This window comes from Anopheles arabiensis, chromosome 2 (assembly GCF_016920715.1).
Source record: "Anopheles arabiensis isolate DONGOLA chromosome 2, AaraD3, whole genome shotgun sequence".
NCBI classification, from domain to species: Eukaryota; Metazoa; Arthropoda; class Insecta; order Diptera; family Culicidae; genus Anopheles; species Anopheles arabiensis.
In genome coordinates, this window is record NC_053517.1 from 71,929,306 (window position 1) to 71,953,215 (window position 23,910).

The window sequence follows — 23,910 nt, forward strand, 5'->3', positions numbered from 1 at the left end:
CAATATCATGGAATATGAGTTACGCACAAGGACTGCCATTCTATAGTTATTCTATAGTATAAGGAATCAGATTACATCAAAGATCGAATCGAAGACTATATCGTACGTTTATAACACTAGTACTCATATACACCTACATTGACTTAGTCCAAATCTGACGAAACCCTTATAGCCGCGATTGAGAGGATTTTGTTCAGAAGCTGTACGAATTCTACGATTCTATCGGCGCAAAATCGAAAACGAGCGATTCACACGATTATCGAGCTTACAGCGTACACCACATCAAACGAGAAGTAAATAAGACTACAGTTTCATTTTTAAATGTTTTGATTTTATTCGATTTTTTTTGCCCATGTGTACCTGCCTGCTGCTGTTCTGGTTTTTACTCTCAGTATTGATCTGTTTTACTTTTTATTTACTCCAATATAAGGAATGTATCCTCCTATATATTATTATGTAGGTATGATTTTGATAGGAGCTATATTCATATTTATATATGCTGATATACATATTCTTTTCTATATATATACCATGTTTTTGTATGTGCGGATGCAATTTTCACATTTAGCAAATTTTGTTTGTTTGTTTGTTTTTGTTTTGTCCTTTTCCATTATTCCTTGTACCGAATATTTATAAGCAATATTCAGTGTTGTTGAGTAATAGTAGCTCATTATTTCTAGGTTCTGTTACAATAATAATTATTATTAATATTATTATTATTATTATTATTATTATTATTAGTTATTCATTAGTATTATTTATACACATTCAACTTACTGCATTTCTGTGGACTTACAATTAACGGGATTAAGAAGCACGTAATACGTTCATCTTTGCAGTTCATGCACTAAATGTTGTTTTACACAAACCTATCGGATGTTTTTCCAATGTTTTTTTTTACTTTCCTCCTTTTTGCCACCCATATTTATCGCTCTGCTTTTCTTAATTTAACCTTATTACTTTTCATTTGTCAATAGATTATAACATTTGGCTTTCCGTTCGAAGTGAACAGATATGTGCCGCCGCTTTTCGTACGCCCAAAGATGAATCGTGGTGGCCAAAGGGAGGGGGGGGGGTTTACATTATTTCTGATTTTCTGACATGTGATGTGTTCGGGTGCGTTTTTTATGGGGAAGATTACGTTGTGTTGCTGCTGTTTTTCTACATCAACACAGTAACCGCATACACCACCCAAAACACGCAAACCACAAACCACCACACACTCGTACTAGTCTGCCCTGTTTGTCACACTTACGAGAGAAGCAAAATTTGTAAATAACAAAAACATCCTCTTTTACGTAATTTATACAAAGAAAAAAAATGTCTGCACTGTAGCGCATTGGAGCAATTGCAATATAATCCCCTGGGGTTTGAGAATTCACGTTCTTCCTCTTCGTACACACATCAAAAGCATTAATAGACAGCAGTATTACGGTATAGAATGGCATTGCTTAAACGCGTACAGGTTTTAGAAAGAATGTGTAATAATGCAGAGGCGACAATGAATCTTGGAGGTCGTGTCCCCCGTTGCCATCACAGAGCGAAAAGAAATAGTGATATAAACGATAGTATTGCTACAAATGGTTGAGAAACGTACGAAGACTATGGAAAACTTGTCTACATTATGTTCGCTGCCTGCGCAACATAGCTGCTAAAACCAAGCCCCGCCCCGCGATGCTGTGAAAATGCAATACGTTTCCAGCACAGCAACGTTCCCTCCGCTGAAATCATTGTCCTGTAGCGCAAAACACCGTTCGGAGTAGTAATTGTGTTTACTATTTACATACAATATACATTTGATGCGCTGTCGCTTTTTTCCAATGCGTTATACTCCGACCAATTTGCATTAACTGTTGCGTTAATCCTAGCGTTAGCCAGTGCACTGATTTCTGTCACACTTATTCTTATCCATACCTCATACAGTGTGACACAATTTGCCGTCCATCGACAAGCGTTTGATTGACTTTCTGGTTATTTTCTCTCCTTCCTACGAAAGCGTCAAACATGAAACTTTAAGTTCAATTTGGCTTACACAATGCCAATACACACTCATGCACACGACTGAACCTCTTTTTTACCGCGCTGTTCATAGATCAGCACAGATCTACAGGTTTGAGAGACAAAGAAACGCGTTCGCCGCAAAACATTGGTGCTTTCTTTTCCTTGCTGCGCGCGCGTTCATCCACCAACCATGTATCTTATGTACTACGCACCTATACACTCACACACACATACCCTTGTCACTCGGAAATTATTATCACTTATGCCTACATGCTTTACACATGAATATACAACACTGTTTTTTTTCGATCTTTCTTTGCACTTCCAATCACTTAACGAAGCTAACATTCACACACAATGGAACTACTACTGTCAAATGATCTACACTTAGTTAATTACAACTCTTCTTTGTCCCTTCCGACATCCTTGCGCCGTGCCGCGCACGCTTCAATGAATAATGTTGTTTGTCATCTTCTTGCGATAGCATAACGTTTCTTCCTAAATATTCAGCGCTTAATTATTTTCTACATAATTTTACAACAGAAAGCACAGAAATTGGCCATCGATATGCCTTGCGTTTGCGTTTCAAACTAATACGCGACGCAACCCCTGTAAGTGAGTAAGGTGTATGTGTGTGTGTGTTTTTGTATTTATGTGGTTTGCGTCGCGTTCCGTTAAACAGACAATCATGTTTCCGGGTAAAACGATGGATCATTTAACCATTTCTTCTGCCTGACAGGATTTCCTACCCACATCGCCAAACAATTATCTTTGACCTTCTTTTTCGATTTTGTTTGTACAAAAATATATGTATGAATATATAACAACACGACACTTCCACCACGAACGCACTGTCACCGTTCAAACCCGTCCAAAAGCTATCAAAAAACTCTCATATGAACTCATATTTTCTGTACCGTGCTTCGATCGTGCGCATCTCTGTGTTTCCGCTACAATGCGTTATACTAGCAGCTCTTGTCCGCATCTGCACACTACTTTATTTACCGCCCATTTAGCATTGTTTGACTGTTTTGAGTTGAAATGTAAATTCATGCGTCAATGAGGGTTGTTTTTCTTTTTGTTTATCTAAAAGAAGAGATAACAATAAAGTAGTAAGTAGACTTTAACACACCACTGCGCTGCGTTGTGCACGATCAACTCGAACGTAGCGTGTTATGCTTTTCAATCAAATTTCGTTCGTGAATAATACTTGACAAATATCACCAATCCTCTCCCCGTTGTCGAATTTCGAGCATATTTACATTTTGCATTGGTGTGGACCATTTAAATGTTCAGTGTTTTTTTCCTTCTCCTTCTTCTATAAATAACATTGATCTTTTGCGATGCAGTGGTTTTGCTTTCCCAAATAGTAGTTTTATATTAGAGGCTAGATTTTGAACGATATTTTCTTCTCTTCATTAAAAATTTTCATTCATTGTTTTACCAAATATTACTGATCGAACGTAAAAAAAAAGAAAGCTATCAAAGCAATCGTCTCAAAAAAAGGTTAAACAACTTCGATCTATTGATCGATCGATTAGCTAACACAAATGGACTGGAACGTGGCCAACGGTTTTTCTCAACCCTACTACGTCGGGTACGTAATAACGCTACATAAAATTCTAAGAGTTTGAAAAACTGAAGCATGATAAATGTGCCTTAAATATCACGCGACGCGCCATTCACCAACGCAATCATATAATTATCATAGGTTTGTTAGCTGTGGCCAATATTGCCGTTAGTTCAGCAATCTCGCAGTAGGTACTACAATTGCTCACCGCGTAAACTATAGATCGTAAGAACGCTTTTTACTACATCGCGATTACAACATTAGATATTCTACTTCAACTGAAACTGGTCTGCTGCAAATTACTACAATTCATTCGCGTAAGAGAACTGATGTGTTTTTCGTCTTGTCTAGTTCCTAAGAAACGGAACGTCCCGTCACCTTGCTCTTGTTAGCTCCTTTGTTCACTGTTTCAATAGCGTTGGTAGCAACAATCCAGGATACGGTAATTTGAGAAAAAGCGGATTGATCGTAGGTCATATGTATATCACACACACGCACACACGCACGCACGCACAAACACACTCACACACATATATGTATATTTACAAAACTCCATCTGCAAAAGGAACACGCGCTGCTACCAATCCCAGATGATTTATCTGACGGGACGGTGAGATGTTTTGCTTCACTTGGTGGGCGGTCCCGTCTGGAATGGGCTGAGCACAGTGACGGCCGCCGCCTGGGGTGTCGCTAGTACGGCTGAAACAATGAGAAAATCATCCACTTTAATACCCTGATAAACCGTGTGTAAACATTTCATTTGCTTACCGCCATATGGTGCTTGAAACATTGGATAACCAAGTCCAACATGGGTGTGATGGTGTGTGTGCACATGGCGTTGAGGGGGCGGACTTCGAGCCCCGGCATTGCCTCCACCGCTGGAACTACTGCCACCGGTGGACGATTGTTGCTGGGAATTGGCAGAGCTATTGCCGCCGGTATGATCTTTACCCTGACCGTCGCCAGGATTACCGCCGTTACCGCTGGCACTACCATTATTTGCTCCAACGGGACCACCACTGGCACCGCTGTTACCACTATTTACATTACCACTGCTCCCACTATTGCTATTCACTGTTGTCCCTGTAACGAGAATGGAAGATTTTGGTGTTTTTTTACAACTGAGGTATAGCTGCTTTATGATTCTTTGAAGTTAAACGAACAAATGAGAGTTTGTTTTGCAATTAAGGTACAGTTTCAACAGTGCCGATTTCAAGAATTATCCATACAATCGCATTTATTATCATTCTAACGATTCGTCAGCGATATCCGAAAGCAAGCCTTATTTGCAAAAACAAATGGGACGAAAGAGAGGCTGCTAAGTATCATCATGCTCGCATTGTATACAGGGCTTACACTACGGACTGACATTTTCACCACGTAAGCAACCGGACGAACTAAATCCTTGCAACAGGAGGACACGGTCCAACACACAGAAATACGATAAGCTCCCCAACATTGAACCGATTTTGTGTTCGCGACGTTTTACTTAATGTAATTGAAAGTATTGATAAAAGTAGTATAAGTTATGTTTGTTTAAGTTTATTCTCTTTGCTTAACAATCTATTTCAATTTTTCCAAATGCAATCCTTAGCCAGCATATGATGTGCACGAGACAACTGTCGTTTTTAAGGTCTACCGTGCTCTCAAACTAATAAAAAAGGGCAAACTAATCTCAGTATAACATTAATTTGTTACCTTGCATATGATTCCCGGACGAAGGAGGTTGCGATGATTGCTGCAATGGTGGTGGCCCACCACCACTCCCACCACCACCACCGCCACCACCACTAGAATTAGATGATTGTTGTTGAGCGGCAGCAACTGACTGTTGTTGCTGCTGCTGCTGTTGCTGTAAAGACAATCCTGCGCTACTACTGTTTGGTGGAGGAATGCATAGATTAGGATTTTGGCAACCGGGTTGCTGCGAGAGATTGGGACTTGATACGCTTACTTTAACGCTGTTGCTGGTCGGGCTTTTCATTGCGCGCTCGCTAAGCTCGTGTATCTTGTGTGAGTTGTAGTACTGACTGGCATGATGCTGCAGCAGATCAAGCGCTTTCGTACTCTGATTCCGCGACAGATCCTCGGGCGGGTGATTGAAGCGCGGTATTTGCAAGTGATAGGGTGGCGCACTGTACGGCGCAGTGGAAACCAACATCTGTCGATACATTTGATGGTTTGGATCGAACCCGAACGGAGAGGCGCTCATATACAGCGACGGTGAATAGTACTGGGAGGTTGGCGGTGGCGGTGGGCCTTGCGTTTCCATCGTCGGTTTCTGACCCTCCTGTTGCTGCTGCTGCTGTTTGATTTTCATTGCGCTTTCTTTGTCCTCCTGCTTGATGCTTCCACTGCCACTGTCAGAACCTTTCCCCATTCCTTTACTGCTTCCTCCACCGGATGAGGACGACGAACCGGTCTGTCCCGAGGAGGTTTTGGAACCTTTTCCCGAACCCGGCAACGATTGTCCATGCAATCCTGATTGCTGCTGCGATTGCCCGTGCGATGATGGTGAATGCGGCTCATCCTTTGGATTAAGACCGGGCGGAAGCCCCGGTGGCCCTCCCGGATGACCCGATGGTGGGGGATTGCCACCTACTCGTCGTTGATCAGTGTAGCTGAACATTCTATAATATTGATACATTGGGAAAGGTTGAACAAAAAATAAGTTTGAGTTTTTGTGTTTGGTTTCGTTCAACTTTTACGTACCTTCGAAGATCCTCCTCTCGAGACGCTGGGATATGGGACGGTGGTGGCGGACCTCCGGGTGGTGGACCTACACCGAGCCCATGTCGGAACATGCTACCATACGGACCCAGCGATTGCGGTGGCAGGGATGGCGGTTGTTGATTTGGACCAGCTTGTTGAGGATCTTTAGGATGAATACCGGGGCCGTGTAGCGATCCGCCGCCACTTCCGCTTAGGCCTGGTTCAGTCTTTATATCTTTCGTAGATTCCGATTTTATGAGTTTTGAGGCCATGAGCTGCAAACGATATGAATGCATTTGGTATAAGAAGGGATCCTGATTTTGTCAAACATTACTTCAGTTGAGCTAATTATTTGCACTCACCGGGGATGCACCCAGTTTGCTGTACTCGCTAGGACTTTGGCTCTCTTTTAACCGTTCCTCCTTGACCGTAATAACCGGACTATGCTTTGATTCGTCCGATATTACCGACAGCTGACCGTAGCCAGCATCGAGCCCGGGATAATTATACCCGGGGGGTACATAGCTGAAAGGATGAAACCATTAGATCAGAAACCATGTCGGTGGGCAAAGGTGATGTGAAACCTGTCCAACATCTCGAATACACTCACCCATAAGGATAGTAATGTGACAGTACTTTGCCACCCGGTGGCGGAGGAGGACCAGCGCTCAATATCGAACCGTCCTTCACATCAGCTGCCCCTGCAAGTGACGGTAATCCGGCAGTCGCGGACGGGTTCAGCATAAGCCCTCCGGGAGTGCGAACACCCTCCGGCCCTGTAGGTGGACCGGCTGATGCTAGCGATGGCGGAGGGGGTAATCCAGAGGATGGAGGCTGCGGCTGATGCAATGGATGCTGTGGTGGTCCTGTGTTGTTTGGTTTGTTCATAAGATCCAACGGCGGCTCTTTATTTTTGCTGTACTCGAGCGGCCCTCCGGCAGCAGAGACTGCTGAGGGTGCAATGCTAGTTGCGACACCGTGAGGTAAGGGAACCGGACCGATTGGAGGTGGCGGAGGAGGTTTGTTTGAGCCAAGGTCTGCAGCCGTAGGGAAGTACGGACCACCGGGCGGTGGCGGTGGAGGTGGTTGCTGATGGGGCAGTCCTGCGTAGTATGGATAAAGACCATAGCTGGAGAGTGGCCCCAAAGGACCGCTGGTGCTAGGATTACTGTTGCTGGCGTTGTTTACTGATTCAGCTGGAGTGTCGTTTGCTTTTCTTGTGTTTTCTGCCATATGAGATCCTTTTGATTTTTCTAGAAAGATTGCAAAAGCAAGAATATAAACGAACCATACAGAATTGTCGACATCATCGATTATAAGAATAAAAACAGGGTTTTCCCATGTCGCTTTCGAATGTAAACAGGGTTTACCCGGGTCATTGACTTAGAAAATCACGTAACGGTATTCCCCGATATACGCTATTAATGCGAACCGGAGGCAATAGCGTATCTCGAGTATTAGCGTTAGTACAATTTCGAGATTTTCAGTCAAATTATAGCAAATTTTCGTATAATTTAGCTTATAGTGGTTGGTTTTAGCCACTACATTAATTATTTGATCTAATTTTAACTGAAGATTACAATTTCATACCTCTTTTAAAATGGTTTTTAAAATTCGATCAAAAGGGAATTTATTTTGCATTTGAAATTCGATGTGTCAAATTAGTACAATTTGCTCAAAGAACTGCCAAATTTACAAAATAGCATATAGCAAAATCGCGTATATCGAGTATGGCGTATATCGGGGAATTAACTGCCAGCAACATGTTTTTCGACAGCTGTCACATATAACATCTGCATCACAAAACATTTTCAGCTTTTCGGCATGATTTTCAACACATCACAAAAAAAATTCTGTCAAACGCAGTTAAGCTTCTGGCGTGTTGAAAGTCATGTGAAAGAACTGAAAAATGATAGTCATGCAAATATAACATTTGACAGCTGTTTTTCAACGCGTGCGAAGTGTTTTTCAACAGCTGTCACAATACAGTTTCATATCTTTGGATTGATTTTCAACACACGACAAAAAAAAAACCTTCAAACGCAGTTTAGATTTAGGCCTGTTGAGAATCATGTGGAAGAAAAATTATTCTAATCCAAATACAACATTTGTACTAGCTATTGGAATACGAGCGCGGTGATTACAGGGTATTCCAAGCCACTTCTCACGATGAACATCATTACAGGGTTTTCAAAGTCACTTTCAAATGTGTACATAATTATTCATCGCCTCAAACATGTTTTTCAACAACTGTCAAATGGTGTATTTGCTTCATAATAGAATTTAAGTTTTTATACATGATTTTCAAAACATCACAAAGAACTTTCAAACGTACTTTAGCTTGAAACGTGTTGAAGAACTGAATGTGCAAAAACTGAAAAATAATTATGATACAAATACAACATTTGAAAAACGTCTTTCGGGGGATGAATACATGCTTTTCCAAATCAATCTCCTATGTGCACAGCATTATTCATCGCTTGCAAGATGTTGTTCATCAGCTGTCACGCGTTATATTTTCACCACAATAAAATTTCAATTCTTCCACATGATTTTCAACACATCACAAAGAACTGTCAAACACAGTCCAGCTTGCGATGTGTTAACATCATGCGAAAGAACTGAAAAATGTTTGTCATACAAATACAACATTTGACGTCTGTTGGCTTGCAAGCGATGAATAATGCTGTGCACATTGGAAATTGACTCGGAAAAACCCTGCAATGCTGTTCAGAGTGGAAAGTGCCTCGGTAAAACCAGAAACTGAGATTCTATTTCGTCAACTTGTATTTCTATTCCATTTTCAGCATTTTCGTATGCTGTTAAAGTTCAAAAGTGACTCGTTTGGGTAAACCCTGAACAGCAAACGTTTCGAGTACAATAGCAATTGTGCTTCGTTTAGATGGCCTTTGCGGATTCTCTGCGAATGCTCTAAACACTGCACCAAACTCACCTCCTGCTCCCATGGGCAAATCCGTAGCATCAGTAACGGGAGTGGAATCATCGCTAATATCACTGTAAGCGGGACTCTGAACGTCCTCTGTGCGATTGCCCGCGGATGCAGCCATTGGGTCAAATTCGGCGTTGGTAGAAGGACCGGGCGATTTGCGACTTTTCTTTTGCTTTGCGAAACCATGAGGAGTTTTATGTGCTGCAAATAATAAGCAAATATTCGTATTTTATAATTCATATCATCGTTTCATTTACAAAAGAAGCATCCTTACCATCCACTGGTGTAGAAGGAGTTGTTGGAGCAGTCGACAGCATTCCCATACCAACAGCCGGCGATCTTGGTATTGCAACTGAACCTGCCGCGCTGCTAGCATTCATTACTCCAGTAGTTGTTAGGTTTGATTCCTCATCTAAAGCGGAAAGCAATAGACCGAGAGAGACATGCACAAGTTAACAAGGATTCTTGTCTGATGTCATACTTATTCTTACCATTCAGTGTAGCCGAACCTCCGTCAGTCGGTGCCTCTGGACCACCACTGGCGCCATGTCTGTCAGGGTCTTGCTGTTCATTTGTGCCTACAGTGCCCGCCGTTACGCCAGACGTTGACATTTGATCAGCGGATGAGGACTGATGCAGTAGCATACCCGTTGTGTCCTGAGAATTAACACCACCACCACCACTGTTTCCATTGTTGATTGTGTTGGAATTGTTGGGGCCAAGGGATTGTTTAGATGCTAAATTTTGTTGTGACAATTGACTAGACATCGTTGAAATGCAGGAAGCCGACCCAGACACTGATTGTGATGGTGATGGGGTAGATGAGGATGTTGCTATGGCAGAGCTGGAGCCTGATCCACCGGTCGTGGTAGACAGGGCCAGGACGAGTTCACTGTTGTTGCCCGTTGCAGACGAACCTCCGGCGGCTGCAGTGGGGAGAGCTGTGCTGCCACCGACGGCCACGGACAGAGGTGACGGGGCGGTATTGTTGGTTGTCGGCGAAGGTGCTATTCGTTGCGGTGATTCTGGCGCTTGCAATGAATCCTCATCCATGGAAGAGGCACTGCCTGCGTGTGCATGGCTCTGATGGTACTTCAACCCGTTCGCGTGCTTGTACTTTTTGCTACAGTCTTGCTCAGGACACTCTAGCAGTACCGGTGAAATTGCACAGGCTGCGGTGCTGCTTTTTGCTTTTTTACACGCCGATCCGCCGGCAGTTCCGCTACCGCCACTGCTCACCTGAACATTTAATCCCGTCACGAGATTAACGATCGACGGGGAGCCACCCGTGTGGCCGCTACCGTCTCCGCTGGATGCATTGTTAAAACCACTTCCTGCGTTGCCGGAGGAGTTGCTTCCGATATTTACAGACGCCGAGTTTATCACATTATTGCTCATGGTGTTCTGCGCACCATTGTTACTACCGGCCCCACCGGAACCGCTGCCACCACTGCCCGCGCCTAGCGGGGAAGGAGACTCGTCCTTTGATTTGCGTTTTTCTGCTCGCGGCGGAAGAAATGCTACTGGTGACGTTGAGGGTGTATTGCTGGCACCGCCCAGCGATCCTCCATTGTTGGCTGTTCCAAGAACATTTGCACTGGCAGTGAGCGTTGGTAGTTTGGATGCTCCGGTTGCACTTGCCGCGTTCGTCTCGATTATGCCTCCTCGTCCTCCTCGTCCTTTGGAACCGCCGTTCCTTAACTTACTGTGCATCTGTAGGTACGCAAGTCAAAAATATAGAATAGATTAGAGACTGATAAGCTTGTACACCAGTAAACTATTTTCCCCACAACATTCAATGATTATAAACCAATGAAGACCGTTTGTTTCTTTGCCACCGTTCAAACCCAACACAAAATTATCTTTAAATTTGCCTACCGAGCTACGAGTCTCCGTGAAATTGCTAAGATCGTTCGTTGGCAGCAAAGCTGAGCTTCGACCTCTTTTGCCTCGTCCTTTCGGTGTCCTAGAGTCCAATTCCTCGGTCGGAGAATCACAAAACCTAAGAAAAATAAAACATTTAATGAATAATTTAATTTATTTTGTTTGGCATTGTAATATGCAAAACATACCTCGGAGGCGCCCAATCATGTTTGGTGCAATCAATCAACGTTCCAACGTAAGTTTTTCCCCGCCAAGTAACGTTCACCACTAGAACGCCACCCTCCGTTTCGTGCCATACGATACCCTCCAGCGTGACAGATGTGCCCGGTTCGCAGGGACCCAAACAGTCCGGCTCCGTTATCGTGCCGACGGACGTGCCAACACACACGTCTACCATTTCCTTCTTGTCGCCCTTGTGACGCTTTGCGGGGGGCGGGCTTGAACCACTTTTATCGTCGTGCGTTGACAGAGCCGCCGAGAGATTGGGCGATGATGCGGCACTACCCGAGAACATTCCTAGAACGAAAAGAAATGCATTTTTGGTTAGTTGTCATGTATCATTAACCTGGCAGCTTCCAAGATTTCCCATACCCATCATGTTTGCCGTACCCGTTCCGGATCCTTCGCTAGCGGTTCCAGCCATGGAGCCAGCCTGCAATTGAGCTTTCAGCACGCCGGTAGCACCGGTATGGATGTTGTTCGCATTGCAAATGTTGCCTGTTCCTGTACCGGCTATACTACTGCTGCTATTGGTATTATTTCCTCCGGAATTATGTGTTCCTGCGTTTGCTACATTTAGATTCAATAGCTAAAATTTGTATGTAAAGTAAAATAAAGCGTTATAATGGACAGACATCATTAATAGATGATCATATGTTATGCAATTAGTTTTACCTTATTGATATCCTTTCCCAGTACCGGTGGACCAGGAGCGTTCGGAGTGCTTGTATTGCTTCCTGCGTTCGTACCCGTACCAACACTGGAAAGACAAATTTAAACCAAGCACAAATTTGTAAATAGTTTGCTAATGCACCAGAACACACAAATATAAGGTGAATTTTGTAGCAAATTTGGATAGTATGTACATTCGTTCAAATGTAAATATGATCCAAAACCATATTAGAAATGTTTCAAGCAGCAGTGTAGGATGTGTGCAGTTGTGTTTGAATGTGTTAATACGATTGTCGTTTTCAAAAATCCCGAGTTTCGAAATTTACCTTAAACTTCCCGGAATGATGCCTCCCGCGCCTAATCGATGTGATGCGCCGAGGGATATGTTTCCGCCACCGCCAAGATCGCCACTATTGCTTCCAGGCTTGGCATAAATGCACGATGCACTTGAGCACGGCTGCTGCTGTAGTAACCCGTTGACTTGTGCATCATGATTGACGACGCATACGCAGCCACTGCTCGTCGCGGATCGACTATTATTCAACCCGCTCGAACCAATGCTGCCATCCACGGAGCCACCGGCAGCCCCCGATGCTCCTTGATGCTGCTCGCTTTTGTCACGCTGATTGTGGTGTGTGGTTTTGTCTTTCCCCTTGTCTCTCCTGTGACTACTGCTACCACGCTTGTTTGAACTCTGTGCCGGTTGTTGCTGGTGCTGCTGATGCTGCTGCTGGGACTGTTGCTGCTGAGAGGTAAGCATACCGGAGCTCAGCTGCTGCTGCTGGGCATTGCTGTTGCCGCCCGTGTTGCTGCTACTCCCAATCGTTCCACTGTTGGTGGACTGTGATGAGTGTTTTTTGCCGGAGTTACCCAGAACGATACTTCCACCGCTAATGCTAGTGCTGCTCCCACTGCCGCCTCCACTATTACCGGCCGTGTTGCCACTGTTACTCAGCGCCACATTGCCACTGTTACTGCCATTGGAAACGTTGCTGTTGACGAGCGCATTGGCACAGTTTACTCCCGTGCCGCTGCCCGAATGTCCGCTGGCGGATGCATTCAACCCAGAGCTCAGCACTCCTCCAATTCCGCTTCCAACAACGCCACCCACTCCGGAGATCGTTCCTCCGCCTCCAGCTATACCCGTACTGTCGGAATCAGTCGTTAAATGGCCACCCGCCGAAGCACCGCTGTTGGCGTTCAGTGGTGTACCTGCCATAGTACCAGCACTCGTCAATGATCCGGTGCCTACCAAGGCCGATGTGGTCATGCCAGTAACACCGGTCGTGCTGGTAAGCCCGGCAGACGCTCCGATACCACCGGTGCCGACACCCGCACCACCCCCACCACCACTAGTACTTAACGTGGCCGTTGTGGCTGTGGTGCCGTTTTGATCGGACTTGACAATCTCGTGCTTTGCTTCGGACGTTTTCGTGCCCGGCTTCGTGCGCTTGATCTTCATTTTCAGCCCCTTATCCAGGGTTGCTTGGTGGTCAACGGACAGTTTGGTCGTTGACTTGCTACCCGAGCTGCTGGTGGTCGAAGACATTGTTGTGGTATTGCTGTTGCTACTATTACCACCGCTACTGCCGCTGCTTCCAACCACCCCGGACACACTGCTGGCGCTAGCGGATGGTACGCTCTGTTTACTGCGACCGCTGCTCCCTACGAGCGTATGCGTATCGCCACGGGAACCAGCACTATCAATAGTATCGATACCCGGATGGGATCTTATTCCCTGCCCTGCTGCAGATACTGGCGCACTGCCCACTGTAACGGGGTTGACAGGCAATGCCGGTGTAGCTGAGCTACTGGTAGAAGAATTACTGGTGGTACGAGTTCTACCCTGCGACTCTCCGGCTTTCTCTCCTGGGCTCGTACTCGCGCTGGTATTACTTCCACCACCACTACTGCTACTGCCGCTGTTGCTGCTGCCGCCGCTGCTGCTGCTGCTGCTACTACCGCTCTGCTGCTGTTGTTGCTGCTGTTTGTGACGATGATGGTGATGATGATGGTGGTGGTGATGATGGTGATGGTGATGATGATGTCCCTTTGAGCTACTGCTACCACCAGAGCTGGCAGTGTTTCCTGCTCCGCTTCCTCCTGCTGAGCTTTTGTCTCTGGTATCGCTGGAACAACTGACTGCGCCGGATTTGCTCCCCTTTCCCGAACTATTGCCACTGCGTGACTGACCGCTGTGAGTAGTCACTGGCGTAATTGCTGACGCGGACTCACCACCACCACTGGTTGATAGAAATTGCAGCACACCACCAACTGTAGTCGAACTGCTGCTGCTGCTGCTGCTACTACTGGATTGCGGTTGACTCTGCTGTTGCTGTTGCTGTTGTTGCTGCTGCTGCTGCTGCTGCTGCTGCTGCTGCTGTCTCTGTTGCTGCTGATGCTGGTTTGCACCAGTCTTTTCAATGTCCGCGTCTAAATCGATTATCAAATCTCCGATACCGACGTCCCACTCGTTATCGTCGTCAAAGTTGGAGTCTTTTATATCCGCCCCGGACGACGTCGCTGGTGAGGAGGAGGGTGCAACAGTCGACACCACGCCAACAGCACCGGTTGCCGCTGCTATCGGGTTATAGCTCCCCCGGTCGGAATCGGCGGACGCCGGCCGATCTACGGACCCCGAATGGTGCTGAAGACGCTGCGGGTGAATGATCGCCGCCACGTGCGCTGCTATCGGTTGGTTGCCCTTACTGCCGCTAAATTTATCGCCGCTGCCACTGGCAGCGTTGCTGTCACTGCCAATACTGCTCTTACTACCGCTAAGACTAATAATGTTGCTTCTACTACTGCTACTACCGCTAGTGCTGTTGCCTCGAGTGCTGTTGCTGTGGCTGTTGGCGCCGCCGCTGCTGCTGCTGCTGCTGCTGCTGCTACCGCTACTTGTTAGATTATTAGCTCTTTCGTTATTGCTATCAGTTCCTTGATTCATTAAGACCACCTTGTTTTGGTGGTGGCTGCTGCTGTTCGCCTCGTTGCGACTCATTGAATCCATGCAGTGAAAGAGTGCGGGGCTTCCGCCACCAGCGGGCCCATCAACAATCTTTGCCACCGGTTTGGTCGGGTCACGTTAGCGGTGGCGTCAAATAGCAGAGATAACGCAGAGCTGCTGGGTGCTTTACGGACAAATTGTTCCTGCACGTCCACCGGCGATTCGGTCGTTCTTTGGAAGTTTTGTTCGCTTAAATCGCCTTTCGTTGTTGAACAGTCTGCGCGGGAAATCGGGACGAACGATGACGACGACGATGATGTTGGAGCAATAGAGCACGGGTAACGAGGACAACTATGATAGCCGACTACTGTTTGGCAAAGATTGCAGTTTTCTAGCAGTTGCACAATAGTTTCGAAGGGCCACGGCCCTTGGGCCAGCAATACCATTTTAATCTACAAATTAAGAAAAGAAGAAACAAAATAATACATCATTGATTAGTAAAGAATTTAAACAGCAATTAAATAGTAGCAAAGGTATTAATTCCATCAGTTAACATAACGTTACCATTACTATCTCTTCTAACACTTTTACACTATCTTCCACATGTTCATTTATATATTTGTATGTTTTAACCCTTTTTGCTATCAACCGTATTGATTTTAAAACTAATTTCATGATCTTTATTCGTTAGCACGGCACAGTCTGTAACAAAACTCTCTAATAGTTTCGCGATTTAGATAAATGGTTTAATGCGCACTATCCAATTATCTGTTTGTAACAATTAGTTTTATAAACCGTACCAGAACAGAATTAATGTTTAATACCATTCTAGAGTAGCTACTGATTGGCATGCGCATCATGAAACGTAAGTGACTAATTCATTCTTCCATCATCTAGTTCCCTCCCTGTCGATCAGCATAATTATGTCGCACTATGTAACATAATGATTAACCGTGAATGCATGCGTAACTCTCATCATCGCGGAAAGTTGAGCACAGCAGGACGGGACGGACGCGTATTAGTAATGACAAACACACAGCAGCACCACCTTCCGCACACACGCACTCATACGCAAAGCTCGCATTTTCATCCATGCCACACGGCGGTGCGGTGAAAATTCATGCATCTTCCATGTTCGCAAACACGCAGCGCAGCAATGTTCTGCCGCTCATTCTGCGTGGAAATGTCTCCGATTAACCACAATTGCGGAAGGGATCGGGTAGGTTGAATCTCGGGCGAAAAGGCATCTCAAAATAATGATGGTTTGGCGTTCAGTGGCGGAGAACAACAAAAAAATATCCATCCATCTCTACGCCACAGCGGACGTCGGGTCAGGCCCTTTACAGGATACGCAGAGGAGGCTTACAGAAAACGTAGCATAAAACAGTGCTTTTCTGTCATGCACACATCTACACAGGATGGTCCCAACACTACTTCGTGTCCCCGCGGTATTATCGCGTAGCGGAACCCATCACCCGTGCATGCTGTACCGCATCATACCACTACTACTACTACTGCTGTTGCTGCTACTGCTGCTGTCGAGCTGCTGCTTGCTGCTGCAAAACAACGCACATACACACACGCGCACACAGCTATGCTCGCACCTATCAATCTCGCCTGCTCTTTCCCGTGCTCGCTCTCTTTCTCTCCCGCCCTGCTGCGCGCTGCTCTTTCTTCTTCGCTCTTCGTGACAACTTTTTTCTTTTTCAACCAACTTCCATTTGTGCGTAGCAAACAAACAACATTAGAATTGCCAGCCCTCCCCCCTTACATCAAACACCAACACCGCTGTGTGTGTGTGTGCGGGGCTAAATTGGACGAACACTGGCCGAAAAATCACGCACGCTTGCCAATTGCAAAAACACTCAAGCCGAAAGGGTAGCGCTTAAGAACGATCCCATACTTATTAATTACAGCCGAACGCACACACTTTGGGGCCGAACAATTTGCCGTGATTTTCTTGCTGTCAGAGGCAGAGTGGCGGCAGGCAGTGAGGAGAGGCCCCCTTTCTACGCAAAGGAGACAACCGCACACACACGTACACACACACTAGCGATTTTGAGACGCATTTTTAACCCATCCCGACCCAAACGCACCTTCAGCACCATCAGCAAACGTTTCGGCAATCGTTCCGGTACACTTTGGCGAATGTTTTGCCTACATTACATGCACGTTTTCGCCCTCAAAAGTCATTCATTCTGAAAACCTTCAATCAAACACACACACACACCCCCTCCCGAACCAAAGTGACGCGTTAAACTGTGTTGTAATAAAAATGGATACCCGTGCATTCTATGTTTCTGTTTTCCTTGTACAAACACGAGCGGCCTGCGCTCACTAACACACGCGTACACGCGCGTGAGTTTATACTGCACGCCGGCCGGGGTTGAAACTTGCTGCTGGCTAGCGCGCGCGATACCACACCATGGGGCGGCCGTGTTTTACGTTATCGGTTTGTGTTTTTGGGGGGGTTTGGCGGCCAGTTGGGCGTTGTGAAAAATCATCACAGTCTGCCCAAGCGCTTCTCGAACGCTTCTAAGCTGATTTAGCACATGGAATTAATGCACCGTTATGGGAAGTGTTTCTTGCTGTCAACGGCTTTCAATCCTGATTCAGAACACGCTCTCCTTGGATTGAGATTGAATAACATACAATCAAACAAGTCCGGAGAGACGACTCCGGGGATTCGTCTCGCTCAATTGTCTTTCAAACGCACACACACACACACATACATATGTACAGGGTGTCTCTGAAGAACCCTTCCCGCTGTGTGTCCTTTCCGTTCTTGTGGAGATCAGAGGGAAGTAATGTAAATTATTTGACATTGGCGTCTTCTCTTCACTATTGTTCTCTAGTTCGTTGTGAAATACGATCCTCCTTCCCCTCCAATACACACACAACACACACACACACACAAACACACACACACACACACACACACACACACACACACACACACACACACACACACACACACACACACACACACACACACAAACAAACACAACACACAGAAGGCATGTCATGCAGAATTCATTGTTCAAAGGTGACACACAATTGGGTCTTAATCTCATAATTACTCGAGACAATGATTTTTGTTTTGAATCGTGATCAGAATTCCGAGAACTGTTACGAGGAAACAATGTAATAATTACACATCGCACATAGCGCAGTGTAGATGAAGCAATATTTACATTAAAAACACAAGCAATTTTATAACATCATCAACATCTCATCTCAAAAGTTTTCTAATCAAAAGAATGTTTTCATTATTTATAAATTACTATATTTCCAGACTACAAAAACAATAGATAACAGCAACTCAACAAAAGAAAATCTACACTACTTTTTCAAGCAATGCCTTCACTTGAATATAGCGTCAAAATAGTCTTGGTATATGCTTTTTTTTCTATGATATGAGGTTAAACTCAACCCAACAGCAGGAAACGTTTGCTTAGCTTACCTCTAAATGATAGATGAGTATTTTATTTACTGATTTTATTTCACATCATATAATCCATTAGCCACAGTTTAATCCAGTTTGATGTTTCGCTCCCCTATTCTAACACTCCCACTTTATGACATAGATCACGTTGTTCTTCGTCGAAATGACCGTGCATTGATACCGATTAATATTATGATTTGGAAACATTCCCATCTCACACCAAGCCGGACATTGACGCAAGATTGGCTGGAATGATCTCGGTTTTGCCGTTTTTGTTTCACACTCCGCAAACACAACCGGCGGGCCGGGCAGGCGGGCTGCTGCTACACGACGACGGACGGCCCCGCTACACACTGCAGGAAGCTGACAGGATCAACGATGCATACACATAATACGCGCACGCACACACGCACACACTAGCACGTCCTCGAGCAGGCAGATATACGCGCGTACACAGCACTCACACACACATGCACACATGCACACGCACACATCAATTTTACACTCGCATCCCTCCCTTCCACCTAGCCCAGAAGCTATTATATGACGGGCTACACTTCTTCTTCTTCTTCTTGTTTTGCTTCTTGCTCTCTGCGTTGACTTTTTTTCTCACGGGAAGAAGGCTCACCGATCCATGCAAAATTTCGCCTTTCGTCTGTGCGACGGTAGCGTTTTCAAAGCACACAATCACACACACACATACACACACTCACGCACAGTTCTAAATTGGCCAAGAACTGCACTTTTCGCTAGAAAATGTTACGCGTAACAAGGCTAGATGTGGGGGGGCGCGTTACGGACACGGGCCTTTTTTTTTGCTCACACACGCTCGCACAGATCCTTTACCGCAGTGTCTCGCTGTGACGGAAAAGTGCACCACAAACGAAGACGATACACATTCGACGGTGTGGAGCACAAAATCGATACACCCAAACACTGCCAACGCACACGACACCGACAATTTCCGCTGTAGCCGTGCGACTACCGTTCCTGGTGCGTTCGATTTGCTGCTTTATTCAGTCATTTTTGCACTCTTTATTTACGGCTTGAAAAATTACCGACGGCCTAAGCTCATGGGCTATACAAATATGGAGGAAGGAATCCTTCTTTGCACTTTGGTCCATCGTGATTGACATGTCCCGCAGGGCAAGGCGAGGGTTTTTGACGTTCGAAAATAGCTGCATCTCGCTCATTTTCGCTAGCCGTCCTTTGAAAAAACGTAAACAAACTCGGCGGCGATGTGAACTAGAAATGCACAATTTTGTTGATAATTTGTATTGAAATTAATTGCAATTTAGTGCAAATGTTACTAAAATTAATGAGTAAGGACCGTAGGAATGCTGCGCAACGCCGTTTAAGGCGGCCGCACGTCCGCAGCACCGCAAGAATGTGACCAGGGATGTTACATCCGGCGCCATGTAAGTTTTGTTACGAAATGCTTAAGTATCAGATTAACAACGGGTGCTATTCTTCACCTTTCAGACACACAAAATATGATGCTGTGCGACAAGAGTGCCCCACTGTAGGAGATGTTTTGGAAGAGGCAGGTATGTTGTATTGGATCGGTAGTGTTACATGGTACGCTTATCCGGATGTGTTTATTTGTTATTCCACCCGTATTGTCTACTGTGTGGTGGAACAAATCAGGCGCTGCGGCACCACCTAAAAGAGATTTTGGTGTGCCAGGAGAATATGGGTGCCCAAGTGCCACAAATCCACTTAACGACCACTAAACGGGTTCTAAACGAGATAAGCTCTCATCCTAAACGGAATATAGAAAGACTTCGTTTAGCAGACGGCAAACGACTCATGCATTCTAAAAATAGCAAAAAGCTGGCGGCGCCTGTTTGTGGGATACTCAACCAGTGGGAGCTTCCTCGCTTGGAGAGCTTTCTCATTCCCTCTGTACTGTTGTATGGTTTTGCATTGAAGTTATGCATCGCTAGAACTAGAACGGCGATACGATATTGTTTAAATACTAAACTCCAATGTACACCACCAGCACTGAAGCAAGTGAGATTAGAGTAATGGTCGTTGGTGTTGATACCCATGTATCTGACCACACGACCATTCATATAGATTTTGCTCGGAAAGTTAGAAGGCTATATAGGTCATGATAAAATGAAACTTGTCGAAACACATTGCAAGAAAAGGATAGCAATATAATGATGAGTTGTAATACGCCATCTATTGAGCAAACCAATAAAGTTATGGAGCTTTCGTTTTTTTTTCTATGGATATTTGATTTTTCAGTCGTTTAAGCTTAATCTGTGGCGCTTGTGTAGTTTCCGATATGTTTGGTAAGGGCTGCACTCTGTGTTCCGTGAAGTGAAACGTCATTACATATAGATATGTGCATGCTTTTTGTTAAATATTTGCCTTATCTTCTTTTTAAATGAACTGCTTACGGTTGAGCTCATCTGTTCGCGATATTCAAGTGTTGCTGTTCCACCAAATTCAACCCACGAGCTTGCTGTGCGATTCTGCGCACAGTGCTTAACGTCATGTGGCATTCAAGCACCCTTTTGACAATGCATGCGTTCGCTGTTCAACTACTGGAAAAACCGTCAAAATATCCATTTCTATCCTTCAATGGTTTATATTTTTTTCGATACAACATTATCGAGCAAACCGCCATGTCAAATCCCTTTGAAGAATCCGTGGGTAGAAAAAACATGCTATGAGAACTCCGGACAGATGCTTTGTCAAAAAGGTGCTTAAGTGCGACGTGATGTACGGCCTACTGGCATCACCCTCGTTGTGATGTCCGAATCGCCGTTAATTTTAGCAAGCGTTTGGTTCATTCCGCTCCTCCACATGTAATGTTCGTGTATACCGTCTAAGATGGACCAGAGGACGTGTTGTTTGAACCAGAGATGTGCGAGTCGTGCGGGTCGACTTCCCGGACTGGAGCCATCCATAAGCGACCCGGAGTCTTTCGGGTCGACCCGAAAGGTACCAGTAGGTTCAGCAGGTGCAAAAAAACATAAGGAATGCAGACTCCTTGGGGCAGCGAGTTTGAATCTGATCGGACCAAAGTAGTTTCAAGAGCTGACCCGACTCGCTGCACTAATGTGGCAAAGTCGCTTATGCTTTCATGCACCAATCGACACGCACTCGCTGATTCTGACTCCGACCCTTCCTCACCTGCTGCACCTACTGGATGGATTCGACCCGACTCCGGAAAATGAATCGTTTGTCCACAAGTTTTAACATGTCCAGAGCATTTGATATGTTAAAACTAGTTGTGGGTCACGAAGTGAACTCGGCGGTTGGACTAAGTGGGTGGTACAGTCAGGGGTGGAAGGAGGCAGCCAACAAACTGGAGAACGGTTGACACTCTTCTTGGCCATGTAAACACGGCGTGCTCAACGGTGAATAGGCCACGAAAGGAAGAGGAAAAAAAGAGGAAGATTTCTCAATGATCTTTACTCTTGATCCTCTTGTATACCTTCTTTTCAAGAGGAAATTCGTGCTTGCAATTTAAATTGAAATATATAACAAACAGTAAAATATAACATGTCTCGGAAAATGATATTGCCACCGGAAATGCAAAGCATGGCAGTGTTGCCTGTAGTCTTGGAAGAGCAAAAAGAATTACCGACTGAAGTGGGAAAATCTTCCAGAACCTTGGTACGGAAAAAATCCGGAACCTATTACATGTATTGAAATATCACGTATTACATTCATACATGGAGTGGAGTATGATGATCATGCACGAAACATGTTCATTTTTTTATTTATTTGAGTTCCATTTACACTTATGCTTGTTCGATATAGCTTCGTAACCATCAAACGGCAAAGCACGCGAATGCCTTCCTAATAAATACATAAATAAAATCATCGTTAAAAGTTCAATACCGGCTTTCCCCGATTCCCTCAGCGTCAAGATCACCCGCAAATGAAGACTGAACATAAAAAGCCACCACCGGATCAGCTGATGCAATAGCGGAACATGTATGAGCAAGTGAGACGGCACAGCGCAGATGCTAATATGGCACAAACATGAAATGTAAGACCCCGTGAGGTCAATGAGGATGGGAGATAGTGGAGTGTATTTATTTTTTCATCCATTTAATTTTGCCCATCACCGCACCATCACCGCGAGCTTTTTGGCTGTCATCTTGAACCCTCAAAAACCCACGTTCGAAACGACATAAACCGTCGCAACGACTTACAAAAAGCATCGCCAGCGAGGGAAAATTGCACCGATTTGGAGCGTTGGCTAGCTCGCGAAAACCGGTTTTTGGTCTACGGGCAGCTGCTGCTTCGTTCATGCGGGCGCAGTTGTTATTCCAGCGCGTATGGTCCATTTACACTAGAGCGAATGAGGCACGCGTGATCGAGGTAGTGTGGGTCAGACAACCCCCAACATTTATATTGCAAAACTGAGGCACACTTTTTCGAGCACACTATCGCACCCCAGGGACATATAATTTGACAGCATACATTTTTATTTTGAGCACCCACTGTTTGGGGCTTGGAAAAGTAATCTGTAGTGCCCTTTTATTTATATGTAAGCAAATCAATAAATGATGCACACTCTTAAAACATAAAATTTGAAATTTCAAAATCCAGGCTGTCAAGCCATATGTCGCTGGGGTGCGATAGTGTGCCCGAAAAAGTGTGCCGCAGTCATGCGATACAAATTTTACAGATCCCGGTATTGTCAACGTTTTCACGTTTCGTTCCGTAGTCTTGCGATTGACTCCTGCCGTTTCATCAAATTGTCCCGCAGTCTTGAGTGCTATCGCAAAACCTTGTATCGTTGGAAAAATATTTATTATTGTTCTTTTTACCCGACCGTATTGTTGTTGGAAAAATATAGAAGAGTTTCAAGTAAATATGCAAACATGTTCCATGACAAAAAATCACGCTTTTTAATCTTATTCCAAATGATTTATTCAAAAATATATATAAATGTTAATCAGTAAGGCTTATGATTTTATGAAGCGTGAATGAGCAAATAGAGTTGGCAGGGAATTCGCACTTGATAGATGGGTTGTTTTACGGATTTAGGATATGACGAATAGAAAGGATACAGGGAAAATCATTCAGAAAACTTTCCAATCCAGTCGGAGATATATTGTAAGGATTAATAGCTCGACGAGCACCATCTTCAAAATGTAAGTGTGTGTGTTCTGTCCAAGCTCGACCATGCTCCAAGTTCAAGCTCCAACTCGAGACATACAATCCAACTATGTAGGTGCCATTCAATCAATAACGCATCTAAATACTAGTGACATTCGACTGTATTGCAACCGCAATAAGAACGATTTGAACAATGAATGGTGTAATGTATCATTTAGTTTAAGAATTGGTATTAGTAAAAAAATAAATATCCTTATTAATTTAAAAAATTAAACATAGTTAGCCCATTATGGACGAAGCCGGTCCCTCCCGAATAAAAAAAAATGTTTAGTTTAAATATTTAAAATGCGATTTATTATTATCAACATATCTTTGGTTCCACTACAAGACTACAAAGGCATTACTTTCATTCACTCTTC

General features: G+C 44.8%; 1 protein-coding gene and 1 long non-coding RNA gene across 5 annotated transcripts; one reads left to right on the plus strand and one right to left on the minus strand.

The window, feature by feature from the left end:
* Nucleotides 1-392: 392 nt before the first annotated feature.
* Nucleotides 393-19,511, minus strand: LOC120898737 (mucin-19-like). Of its 4 annotated transcripts, none has more exons than XM_040304980.1 (15): nt 18,419-19,511; nt 12,335-15,407; nt 12,012-12,096; nt 11,727-11,925; nt 11,306-11,633; nt 11,112-11,235; nt 9,725-10,946; nt 9,508-9,645; nt 9,237-9,434; nt 6,894-7,536; nt 6,646-6,808; nt 6,284-6,558; nt 5,270-6,201; nt 4,340-4,654; nt 393-4,270 (listed from the first exon to the last, which is right to left on the minus strand). In XM_040304980.1, the coding sequence occupies exons 2-15, from the start codon at nt 15,016-15,018 to the stop codon at nt 4,197-4,199; spliced, it is 7,380 nt and encodes a 2,459-aa protein (XP_040160914.1). In that variant the 5' UTR covers nt 15,019-15,407; nt 18,419-19,511; the 3' UTR covers nt 393-4,196. The 4 variants fall into 4 exon arrangements, with proteins under 4 accessions (XP_040160914.1, XP_040160912.1, XP_040160913.1 ...); XM_040304978.1 differs by having other exon boundaries at nt 11,709-11,925; XM_040304979.1 differs by lacking the exon at nt 18,419-19,511 and adding an exon at nt 17,052-17,209 and having other exon boundaries at nt 11,709-11,925.
* Nucleotides 19,512-19,637: 126 nt separating this feature from the next.
* On the plus strand, nt 19,638-22,368 carry LOC120897363. Its single transcript, XR_005738523.1, has 3 exons — nt 19,638-19,818; nt 19,883-19,947; nt 22,284-22,368. It is a non-coding gene; the product is annotated as an uncharacterized LOC120897363 (long non-coding RNA).
* The last annotated feature ends 1,542 nt before the right edge of the window (nt 22,369-23,910 follow it).